At 46.7% G+C, this 12,309-nt stretch overlaps 1 protein-coding gene across 2 annotated transcripts in view; it reads left to right on the forward strand.

Annotated features, from left to right (window-relative positions):
* P3H2 (prolyl 3-hydroxylase 2) overlaps positions 1-12,309 on the forward strand; it is a 69,376-nt gene that overhangs the window by 38,928 nt on the left and 18,139 nt on the right. For both annotated transcript variants that reach the window (XM_060694425.2, XM_087872382.1), the window contains exons 2-4: positions 5,354-5,500; positions 6,670-6,859; positions 10,445-10,576. In XM_060694425.2, the coding sequence (XP_060550408.2) occupies positions 5,354-5,500; positions 6,670-6,859; positions 10,445-10,576 (469 nt within the window). The remainder of the gene's footprint in view (positions 1-5,353; positions 5,501-6,669; positions 6,860-10,444; positions 10,577-12,309) is intronic.

Here is a 12,309-nt window from a genome sequence, read left to right on the forward strand (position 1 = left end):
AACAGTGACTTAGGATCATTTTTCTTACGACCGTTGCAGCATCCCCAGAGTCACGTGATCGAAATTCAGACGCTTGGCAAACTGACTCGTAGTTATGACGGTCGCAAAGTCCCCTTTTGCGACCTTCCGACAAGCAAGGTCCATGGGGAAGCTGGATTCAATTCACAACCGCGTTACTAACTGAACACTTGCAACGATTCACTTAAGAACTGTGGTAAGAAAAGTTATAAAAGGGGACAAAACTCACTTAACGAATGTCTCACTTAGCAATGTAAATTTGGGGCTCAATTGTGGTCGTAAGTTGAGGACTACCGGTAGTGTCTGTGTGTGAGTAGATAGATAGATATATAAGAGAGATGTGGTGGCTCAGTGGCTAAGACACTGAGCTTGTCGATCGAAAGATCGGCAGTTCAGCAGTTCAAATCCCTAGTACTGCCGCGTAACGGGGTGAGCTCCCGTGACTCATCCCAGCTTCTGCCAACCTAGCAGTTCAAAAGCAGGTAAAAAATGCAAGTAGAAAAATAGGGGCCTCCTTTGGTGGGAAGGGAACAGCGTTCCGTGCGCCTTTGGCGTTGAGTCATGCCAGCCACATGACCATGGAGACGTCTTCGGACAGCGCTGGCTCTTCGGCTTTGAAAGAGAGATGAGCACCGCCCCCTAGAGTCGGGAACAACTAACTTCAAGACGGGTGGACTTCAACTCCCAGAATTCAATTCCCCCCCCCCATGCTGTTGACTGGAGGATTCTGGGAGTTAACATCCACTTGGTCTTAAAATCACTGAGATTAAAAAAACTCTGATTTACAGCAACATTCCCCCATCTCACATAGGGAGGCAGCTGTTTTGGCAATCAACCCTCCCAAATTCCGAGTTAAAATGGCTGCTTCATGCCAGGCCTTGGCACAATTCAACCCGTCACATCCTCAGCACCCTTATTTGGGGTGCCGAGGCTTCACCCCTTGGCACTAGGATCACCAGGGGTGGGGTGAGAGTTTGGGGGAAGCACCCCAACGAGTTTTGCCTTAGGCAACGTGTTCTAAATGGGTTTGGTCTCCCTCCTTACTGGGTCAATCAAACATCTGCCCAAAATTAGCTCCCTTTCCACTTAATTTCTCTAAGCATCTGTCCAGGATTGCCAATCTAATCTTCTTCAGCCAGAAAGAGAGCGAGGAAGGGCACAGAATAAATCTCCTTTCCTTCCGCAGCCTCCGTCTTTCCTGCTGAGGGCTTGGCAAGGCAGCCACCGAGGTACCCTGGAGCCTTTCAGCTGCAGACTAGTCCTCTTCAAGGGCACAGCCTCCCCCCCCCCCCAATCCAGGTTGTGCCAAGGAGGCACGTCTGGGCAAGAACTGCCAGGGGAGGAAACCATGCCCCATGCCAAGCCGTGCCCTACCTTGTACATTCCAGGACATGCAGGAGGCCAGGTTCTCCCCCTCCTCCTCCTCCTCCTCCTCCTCCTCCTCCTCCTCCTCCTCCTCCTCCTCCTCCTCCTCTCCACACACCTGTCTGTTGATGTTACCTACTTGGATGATAAAATGTCTGCAAGAAAACAATTGAGCTCAAAGAGCACCAAAGACCCTACAGTCTTGAAGGAGAAGGAGAAGGAGAAGGAGAAGAAGAAGAAGAAGAAGAAGAAGAAGAAGAAGAAGAAGAAGAAGAAGAAGAAGAAGAAGAAGAAGAAGAAGAAGTTGTTCTTCTTTCTCCTCTTCTTCCTCCTCCTCCTCCTCTTCCTCCTCTATCTTCTCTTCATCCTCCTCCTTCTTTATCTCTCCTTCTTCCTCTCCTTCTCTTTTTCTCTACCACCATCACCAACTCATCTTCTCCTCCTTCTTCACCACTATTGCAACCTCCACTTCCTCTTGTTCTTCATCTACTCTTTCTTCAGCTCCACCATCCCTCCTCCTCCTCTTCCACCACCATTGCTCCTTCTCTTTCTTAATCTTCTCCCCCCTTCTCTTCCATCACCACCACCATTGCTGCCTCTACCTCTTCTTCTTCTTCTTCTTCTTGATCTCCTCTTTCTTCATTTCCACCATCCCTAACTTTTCCTCTTCCACCACTACCACCCTTTCTCCTTCCCTTTCATATCCTTCTCTTCTTCTTCCTCTTCTTCCTTCCACCACCACTTTTTCTTTTTCTCCTTCTTCACCTTCTCCTTCTCCTTCTCTTTTTGAACTCCATCCATCTTCAAACTGCTACCGTTGGGAAACGCTCCTAGATGAATGCCTGGGTTAGATCCAAAGATGGTCTGATTAATTTAGCAGTTAAAGAATTTGCCTTCCATGCAGCCCAGTTCCTGAGCAATTCTCCGGGGAGCTTTGAAAACTTTATACAATGTTTTGGCATCTCTCCTTCGAGGGAAGTTGCTGGGACAGCTTTTCATGTGGGCTTTTGGAGGTCCTTCCAAGATACGGACCACGTTCCACTATGAAAACAGATGCTGGAGGATTGTGGCCAACTAAATCTTGGGATGGTGAAGTAGAAGCGTTTTGAGTAAATGCATTTTACTACTTAACAGAAATAACAGAGTTGGAAGGGTCATTGGAGGTCTTCTAGTCCATCTCCCTGCACGAGCAGGAGATCCCATACCATCTCAGACCAATGGTGGTCCAGTCTCTTCTTAAAAGTCTCCGGAGATGAAGCACCCACAACTTCTGGTGGCAAGTTGTTCCACTGGTTACTTGTTCTCACTGCCATTAAATTTCTCCTGTTCCAGGTTGGATCTCTCTTAACAGAATAGCAGAGTTGGAAGGGACTTTGGAGGTCTTCTAGTCCAGCCCCCTGCTCAAGCAGGAGACCCTTTCCCATTTCAGACTAGTGACTGTCCAGTCTCTTCTTAAAAACCTCCAGTGATGGAGCACCCACGATTTCTGGCAGCAAGCTGTTCCACTGGTTAATTATTACCCTGTTTTCCCCAAAATAAGGCTTCCCCTCATAATAAGCCCAATCGGGCTTTTGAGCACATGGCAATAAGGCCAAGTGCTTATTTCAGGGTTCAAAAATATATAAGACAGGGTCTGATTTTCAGGGAAACACTGTATTTTATTTTATTCTATTCTATTCTGTTCTGTTATATTCTATCAATGACTACCAACCTGCCTTCCATTGAGGACCTGTATACTGCATGAGTCAAAAAGAGGGCTGGGAAAATATCTACAGACCCCTCACATCCTGGACATAACTTGTTTCAACTCCTACCCTCAAATCGACGCTATAGAGCACTGCACACAACTAGACACAAGAAGAGTTTTTTCCCTGGACGTCACCACTCTGCTAAACAAATAATTCCCTCAACACTGTCAAACTATTCACTAAGTCTGCACTACTATTCATCTTCTCATCGTTCCCATCATCCATCTCCTCCCACTTATGACTGTATGACTGAAACCTTGTTGCTGGTATCCTTAAGATTTATATTGACTGTTTCCTAATATGATTTGATTGCTTATTTGTCCCCTATGACTATCATTAAATGTTGTACCTTATGTGTCTTTTCTTTTATGTACTCTGAGACCGTATGCACCAAAGACAAATTCCTTGTGTGTCCAGTCACACTTGGCCAATAAAGAATTCAATTCCGTTCTGTTCTATTCTATTCTATTCTATTCTATTCTATTCTATTCTATTCTATTCTATTCTATTCTATATTCTCTTCTCTTCTCTTCTGTATTCTCTCCTCTCCACTCCTCTCCTCTCCTCTCCTCTCCTCTCCTCTCTTCCCTTCCCTTCCCTTCCCTTCCCTTCCCTTCCTTTCCCTTCCTTTCCCTTCCCTTTCATTTCCTATTCCATTCCATTCCCTCTATTCTATTCTATTCTATTCTATTCTATTCTATTCTATTCTATTCTATTCTATCCTATTCCTCACTGTTAAGAAGTTTCTCCTTATTTCCAGGTTGCTTCTCTCCTTGATTAGTTTCCACCCGTTGCTTCTTGTCCTGCCTTCAGGTGCTTTGGAGAATTGCTTGACTCCGTCTTCTTTGGAGCAGCCCCTGAGATATTGGAAGATGCAGTCATGTCTCCCCTAGTTTTTTCTTTTCATTAAACTAGACATACCCAGTTCCTGCAACCGTTCATCGTAGGTTTTAGCCTCCAGTCCCCTAATCCTCTTTGTGGCTCTTCTCTGCACTCTTTCCAGAGTCTCAACATCTTTTTTTATATTGTGGCAACCAAAACCAGATGTAGAATTCCAAGTGTGGCCTTACCAAGGCATTAAAAAGTGGTATTAAGTGATCTTAATGGTCTTCCTCTCATCGAAGCAGAGCTGTTTTAGAAGAACCCTGAGCCTCTTTGACTATGGAGATTTTTGGTCATCCAGGCCATGGCTGTCCCAGAGGGGCTCTTATTTCAAGAGGCAACTGGACTTTCTAGTTTTTCTTTGAAGATGTTTCGCTTCTCATCCAGGAAGCTTCTTCAGTTCTGACTGGCTTCCTTTCGTTCCCCACCATCCACTTAGGGCTGAAGAAGCTTCCTGGATGAGAAGTGAAACATCTTCAAAGAAAAACCAGAAAGTCCAGTTGCCTCTTGAAATAAAAGCACCTTTGGGCATCCGAGACTCTTCCTTTGTCTTGAGCCATGGAGGCCCCTGGAGCGTGTGGGACCCTCTCCGTCACTTTTGACTCCAGCCTTCCTGAACCTGGCTCAGAAGCCCAGCACAGAGCCTTGGTAGTACAGTGGTCTAAGGCACCCTGTTATTAAGACCAGATGCCTGCAATTACTGCAGGTTCGAATCTCACCAGGCTCAAGGTTGACTCAGCTTTCCATCCTTTCTAAGGTAGGTGAAATGAGGACCCAGTTTGTGGGGGCAATAAGATGACTTTGTATAAATATACAAAAGGATGAAGGCTATTGCTTAACGCACTGTAAGCCGCCCTGGGTCTCTGGAGAAGGGCGGCATATAAATCAAATTTTAAAAAAAAACAAAAACCATCTGAAGGAGGGAGGTGGAGAGCCGAAAAAGCTGATTTCCTCCAAACTCCACCCTCCCTGACAATAGGATTCTTGCATGCTTGGGTGAGATGTTTATTTACTCAGCTGAGGTGGGAGCCTCGTGGCCTGGAATGTGCAGGTTTTGCCCCCCCCCCCCCACCCCAGACATTCCTTGTTGGAAATGGAGTTGAAACTATTGATGAGGTCATAACAAAAGGATTGAAATTGGATATTCTTCGTTTCTTTGAATGGCCCAAGTAGCTTCTCTTTGCGTGTCTCTGTTCTTTCCTTGGAGGTCAAGTCCTTTCTGAATTCCTCCGTGGTATTTGATGATGCTTTTAAAAAAAATGATTGTGGGTATTTAAGTATCTCTCCCCCTCCCTCCCTCCTTTCTTTCCTTCCTTCCTTCCTTCCTCTCTCTCTCCCAGCTGAATGAGTTGGACAAGGCGGCCAATGCTGCCCACACCTTCTTTGCGGCCAACCCAGAACACCTGGAGATGCAGCAGGACCTGGACAATTACAAGACTCTCTCGGGGAAGGTGGACCTGGTGGACCAAGAGGCTCAGCCGCACATGGTAAAGGTGGTCTCTCTCTGTGGGAGTCTGTGGGGGTGTAAGTGTGAGTGTGAGTGTGAGAGGGAGGGAGGTAGAAGCAAAGGAAAGAAAGAAAGTAAGTAAGAGAGAGAAGAAAGAAAGAAAGAAAGAAAGAAAGAAAGAAAGAAAGAAAGAAAGAAAGAAAGATGGGATGGAGAGAGGGAAGGAGAAAAAGGAAGAAGGAAGGAAGGAGAAAAGGGAAGGAAGGAGAAAAAGAAAGAAAGAGAAAGAATGAAGGAAGGAGAAAAGGGAAGGAAGGAAGAAGAATGAAAGAAAGAGGAAGGAAGGAAGGAAGGAAGGAAGGAGAAAAAGAAAGAAAGAAAAGGAAGGAAGGAAGGAGAAAAAGGAAGGAAGGAAGAAAGAAAGAAGGAAAGAAAGAGAGAGGGAGGAAGTTAGGAGAAAAAGAGAAAGAAAGAAGGAAGGAAGGAGAAAAGAGAAAAGAGAAGGAAGGAAGAAGAATGAAAGAAAGGAAGGAAGGAAGGAGAAAAAGAAAGAAAGAAAAAGAAAGGAAGGAAGGAGAAAAAGGAAGGAAAAAAGAAAGAAGGAAAGAAAGAAAGGGAGGGAGGGAGGGAGAAAGTAAAGAGAAAAAGAAAGAAAGAGAAAGGAAGAAAGAGAGAAGGAAGAAAGAAAGAAAGAGGGAGAGAGAGAGAGAAGGAAAGAAGGAAGCTGAAGTCAGAGAGGGAAGAATGATCCTCACACGTAATGACCATTGCAATAGGCCCATTGTCACATTAATTTCAGCCACCATCTCGTACTTATGACGGTCACAGTGATCGCCATTTCTGACTTCCCAGCCAGCTTCCAACGAGCAAAGTCCATTGGGGGAAGCTGGATTCGCTTAACGACGGCATGAGTCACTTAACAAATGCAGTGATAACAACCGTGGCAAACAAGATGGTAAAAATTGGAGGCGCCTCCCTCAACAGCCTCCTGGTTTTGCAATGGAAATTCTGGTCCCAACTGTGGTTGTAAGTCAGGGACCGACTCTACAATTACGATGTCCTTTCCCACGTCTGCGTAGAGCCCTAGAGTCCCCAGGCAGCTTGGAAGGGCTCCTTGAGGTCATGAAGCCCAGCCCCTACTCAGTGAAGGTAGTCGAACAGGTGTTTCCTCCTCAACCTTGGCTTCAGGTGTCTTCTTGTGTCTTCCAGGAGAATTATCTGTCCGGCATCCGGCATTACGACCGGGAGGAATACGATTTGGCCATTGGCCTCCTGGAACGGGCCCTGAAGGATTACGAGGCTGCGGACGCCGAGTGCCGGATCTTGTGCGAAGGTCCCCAGAGATTTGAGGAATACGAGTACCTGGATTATAAGGCCGTTCTCTACGAGGCCATTGCAGGTAAGGCCACCAGCGGAAGGGGAACGTGGCCCCCTGGCCTGGTCCAAGAGGGCTTCTCTCCAGTTCTCTTGGGGGGTCTGGAGGCTAAAAGATACCAAGAACGGTTGCAGGAACTGGGCCTGGATAGTCTAGTGAAGAGAAGGACCAGGGGAGACAGGAGAGCATCTTCCAGTATTTGAGGGGCTGCCACAAAGAAGAATCGGGGGTCCACCTATTCTCCGAAGCACCTGAAGGCAGGAGGAGAAGCAACGGGTGGAAACTCATCAAGGAGAGAAGCAACCTGGAACTAAGGAGGATTTTTTTCTGACAGTTAGAACAATTAAGCAGTGGAACAACTTGCCACTGGAAGGCGTGGGTGCTTCATCACTGGAGGCTTTTTAAGAAGAGACTGGACAGCCATTTGACTGGGATGGTAAAGGGTCTCCTGCTTGAGCAGGAGGCTGGACTAGAAGACCTCCAAGGTCCCTTCCAACTCTGTTATTCTGTTACTCTCTGGCCTTTCCTTCCCATCTCTGGATGGGTCTTGCTCAGGAAAACCTCCGAGGTCCCTTGGAGTCCTATGATGAAGGAAGGAAGGAAGGAAGGAAGGAAGGAAGGAAGGAAGGAAGGAAGGAAGGAAGGAAGGAAACTAATCAAAGAGAGAAGCAACCTGGAATTAAGGAGAAATTTCTTGACAGTTGGAACAATTAACCAGTGGAACTACTTGCCACCAGAAGTTGTGGGTGCTCCCTCACTGGAGGTGTTTAAGAAGAGATTGGACAGCCATTTGTCTGAAATAGTATAGCATCCCCTGCTTGAGCAGGGGGCTGGACTAGAAGACCTCCAAGGTCCCTTCCAACTCTGTCATTCTCTTACTCTCTGGCCTGTCCTTCCCATCTCTTGATGGGTGAGGAAGATGAGGGCCTCTCCTGCCCCATCATTTCTCCTCCCCAGCTGCCCTTGACAAAGAAGCAGAGAGATGGGGCAGCTGGGTTGGGTCACGGCTTCCAGTGAGGGTCAACCTGGATACACCTTAACCGATATGGGAGGTTTTCCCAATGTAATACAGCTAGTCCTCGACTTACAACCATTCATTTAGTGACCAAAGTTAAAAGGGCACTCAAAAAAGTGACTTTTGACCGTTTTTCACACTTACGACCGTCGCAGCATCCCCATGGTCACATGTTCAACATTTGGATGCTTGGCCACTGACTCATATTTACGACGGTCGTAACATCACAGGGTCATGTGATTCCCCCTGACAAGCAAACTCAACGGAGAAGCCGGATTCACTTAACAGCCGTGGGACTCACTTAACGCCTGCAGCGATCCACTTAACAACAGTGGCAAGAAAGGTTGCAAAATGGGGCAAAACTCACTTAACCGCTGTCTCCACTTAGCCACCGGAACTTTGGGCTCAATTGTGGTCGCAAGTCGAGGACTACCTGCAGAGTGTTTCTCAGCCTTGGCTGCTGGCCTCTATTTACGACGATTGCAGCATCTTCGTGCGGGGGAGGGCAGGTGTGACGTGATCTCCCAATGCAAACTTCCCCACCAGTTTCCAACCCGCAAAGTCAGTGGGGAAAGCAGGATTCGCCCCGCATGACTAATGGCTTAATCCCTGGGGTGATAGAAAGGGGTGTGAACCTGGGTGTGATACACTCAACAATCGTTTTGCTTACCACGGAAATTCCATGTCCCAATTTGGTCATAAATCAAGGACCCTCTGACTCATGCGCTCTCTCTCTCCGATTCCCCAGTGGGCAGGCGAGCATGTCTCATCAGCTTGCACCACCACGCAGACACAATTCACTGGGGACTGTGTGTTCCTAGGGCCTGGCGTTGTGTAATAGCTCGAAATGCAGCATTCGACACAATAGAATGTGCTGACAAGAGTCTCCTGGAGGACAAAACAGCCTCTGGCCCTCCCTGCAGATGCCAGAAGCAGCCTCCGTCCCTCCTTTCAAAAGCTGCCCCAGGAGTTTCCTACGTTTATTCTTCTTTTTTAAAAAATTAGATTTATATGCCGCCCTTCTCCGGAGACTCAGGGCGGCTTACAGTGCATTAAGCAATGGCCTTCATCCTTTTGTATATTTTATACAAAGTCATCTTATTGCCCCCACAAACTGGGTCCTCAATTTACCCACCTTAGAAAGGATGGAAGGCTGAGTCAACCTTGAGCCTTGGCGAGATTCGAACCTGCAGTAATTGCAGGCAGCTGGTCTTAATAACCAGCTTAATAACAGGGTGCCTTAGACCACTGTACCACCAAGGCTCTTCTGATGCGAGTTTATGTTTTCCTCATGGAAGGAAGTCTCACAACATCCAGTTTTGGCCACCATGATAGAAAGGGGGAAAAATTAATAGATTAACAGAGTTGGAAGGGACCATGGAAGTCATCTAGTCCAACCCCCCACCCACCCAAGCAGGAGACCCCACACCATTTCTGACCGATGGCAGTCCGGTCTCTTCTTGAAAGCTTCCAGGGATGAAGCTCCCACAACTTCCCAAAGGCAACTTCTGTTCCACTGAATATAGAACAACAGAGTTGGAAGGGACCTTGGAGGTCATCTAGTCCAACCCCCCCCCCAAGCAGGAGACCCTACACAGATTCCTGACAGAGGGCAGCCCAGTCTCTTCTCTTCCCCCTTTTTTTTTGTAAAAAGTTTTTTATTTTTTAAACAAAAACAACTTAAAAACATCATCCTTCCAAATAGTTACAGACAGTATTTCGATCATTTCGTCCTTTAAAATTTTCAAAATCTCATTATACGACAAATGTTCTTTCCTCTAGCAAAAGGCAAGTGTTTAAACGTTTTATCCAAATTTCATTTCATATATAATATTTCATCACCATGCTTTATCATCTATCCATTGACAGTCTCTTCTTGAAAGCTTCCAGGGATGAAGCTCCCACAACCTCTGAAGGCAACTTCTGTTCCGCTGAATATAGAACAACAGAGTTGGAAGGGACCTTGGAGGTCATCTAGTCCAACCCCCTGCCCAAGCAGGAGACCCTCCACCATTTGTGAGTTTCTGGATTGATTGCTCTCACTCAAGAAGATGTTGAGACCCTAGAAAGAGCAGAAAAGAGCAACCAACATGATTAGGGGACTGGAGGATAAAGCATACGAAGAACGGTTGCAGGAATTTGGGTATGACTCTAGTCTAAGGAAGAGAAGGACCAGGGGTGGCATAGCATCTTCCAGTATTTGAGGGGCTGCCCCAAAGAAGAGGGGGCTCCACCTATTCCCCAAAGCCCCTGAAGGCAGGACAAGAAGCAATGGATGGAAACTAAGCAAGGAGAGAAGCAACCTGGAATTAAGGAGAAACTTCTGAAAGTGAGAACAATTAACCAGTGGAACAGCTTGCCACCAGAAATCAGGGGCACTCCATCACTGGAGATTTTTAAGAAGAGATTGGACAACCATTTGATCGGGATGCTCTAAGGTCTCCTGCTTGTGCAGGGGGTTGGACTAGAAGGCCTCCAAGGTCCCGTCCAACTCTGTAATTCTATACGGGGGTCTTATGAAACTCAGTTGCCTTAAATGAAATGAATTGTTGTTTTTTCTGCTGCAAAACTTGTGTTTTCTCCCTTCCTTGCAGATCACTGCATGCAAGTCGTGCTGTGTCAACACGAGTGTGTGCGACAACTCGCCACACGGCCTGGGCGACTCTCACCCATCGACAACTTCCTGCCCTTGCATTACGACTTCTTGCAGTTTGCCTACTTCAGAGGTAGGTCTAGCTTTTCTGAGGTCCTCAAACGCACAGATATCAGAGTTGTGTTATCACCACCCAAAAGCTAAACCATGCACAGGTCTACAAACACAAGAACAGCCCTTCTGGGTCAGGCCAAGCTCACTGTAGTCCAGGATTGTGTTTCTCCTAGAGGACAACCAAGAATGAACACATTTATTCCTTGGCAAGTGGGATTTGGAGGCAGGTGACCCCCAACCTGGAGGTAATATGGAGTCTTTAGGACCAGGAGACCTCAAAAGACCTTTCATCCATCAATTTAGCCACTCTTTTTTCGAAGCCAGACCATTTAGTGCCCCTGATGCATCTTCTGGAGATGTTATCATATTCCTTGGCAAGTGGGATTTGGAGGCAGATGGCCTCCAACTTGAAAGTAATATGGAGTCTTTAGGACCGGGAGACCTCAAAAGACCTTTCATCCATCAATTTAGCCACTCTTTTTTCGAAGCCAGACCATTTAGTGCCCCTGATGCATCTTCTGGAGATGTTATCATATTCCTTGGCAAGTGGGATTTGGAGACAGATGGCCTCCAACTTGAAAGTAATATGGAGTCTTTAGGAGTGGGAGACCTCAAAAGACCTTTCATCCTTCAATTTATCCCTCTTCTTAAAAGCCAGACAAATCAGGGCCCCAGTGTAGCTTGTGAAGAGGAAGGTAGTAACAGGGTTTTAAAGCAACTCTGGCTTCCCCATTGACTTTGCTTGTCAGAAGGTCTCAAAAGGGGATCATGGGACCCCTGGACATTGAAACCGTCATAAGTACATGCCAGTTGCTCAAGTGTCTGAATTTTGATCATGTGACCATGGGGGATGCTGCAACGGTCGTAAGCGTGAAAACCAGTCGTGTCACTTTTTTCAGTGGTGTTGCAACTTTGAACGGTCACTAAACGAACGGTTGTAAATTGAGAACTCCCTGTATCAGGTTCAGGGAAACAATGCACGCCCTGGGTTCAAGATCCTTCAACCCAGAGTCTGGGTTAGGCAGTCTCCCTTACTGCCCCTCAAAGATGCCTTTTCAGCGTGTCTTTTCAGGTTTTCTGGGTTCTTTGCAAGGGGACACATCCTTGAGGCTGCACCCCACAACATCCGAAATACTCAAGGTTGTGTTTCTAAGCAAACGAGTCCCTTGCCCTGCTTGCCAAGGCTTATGGGCAGGAGAGGGCAAAAGGGGAGCCTCAAAAGCAGATGGGGGAAAAAAATCACTACCCTTTTCTGGGGGGGGGAGAAGGCGGTCTGTCAATGCTGAGAAAGAGGGAGGGAAGAAGGAATAAAAGAAAGAAGAGAGGGAGGAAGGAAGGAAGAAAATAAAAGAAGGAAGGAAGAGAGGGAAGGAAGGAAGCAATGAAGGAAGGAAAATATAAAAGAAAGGAGAGGGAGGGAGGAAGGAAGGAAAGAAAAAATAAAAGAAGGAAGGAAGGAAATGAAAGAAGGAAAGAAGGAAGAAAGAGAGGGAGGGAAGGAAGCAATGAAGGAAGGAAAATATAAAAGAAAGGAGAGGGAGGAAGGAAGGAAGGAAGGAAAAAATAAAAGAAGGAAGGAAGGAAATGAAAGAAGGAAAGAAGAAAGAAAGAGAGGGAGGGAAGGAAGGAAGGAATGAAGGAAGGAAAATATAAAAGAAAGGAGAGGGAGGGCGGGAGGGAGGAAGGAAAAAATAAAAGAAGGAAGGAAGGAAGAGAGGGAGGGAAGGAAGGAAGCAATGAAGCAAGGAAATG

This window comes from Pantherophis guttatus, chromosome 6 (genome assembly GCF_059756535.1).
Source record: "Pantherophis guttatus breed Tessera chromosome 6, ASM5975653v1, whole genome shotgun sequence".
NCBI classification, from domain to species: Eukaryota; Metazoa; Chordata; class Lepidosauria; order Squamata; family Colubridae; genus Pantherophis; species Pantherophis guttatus.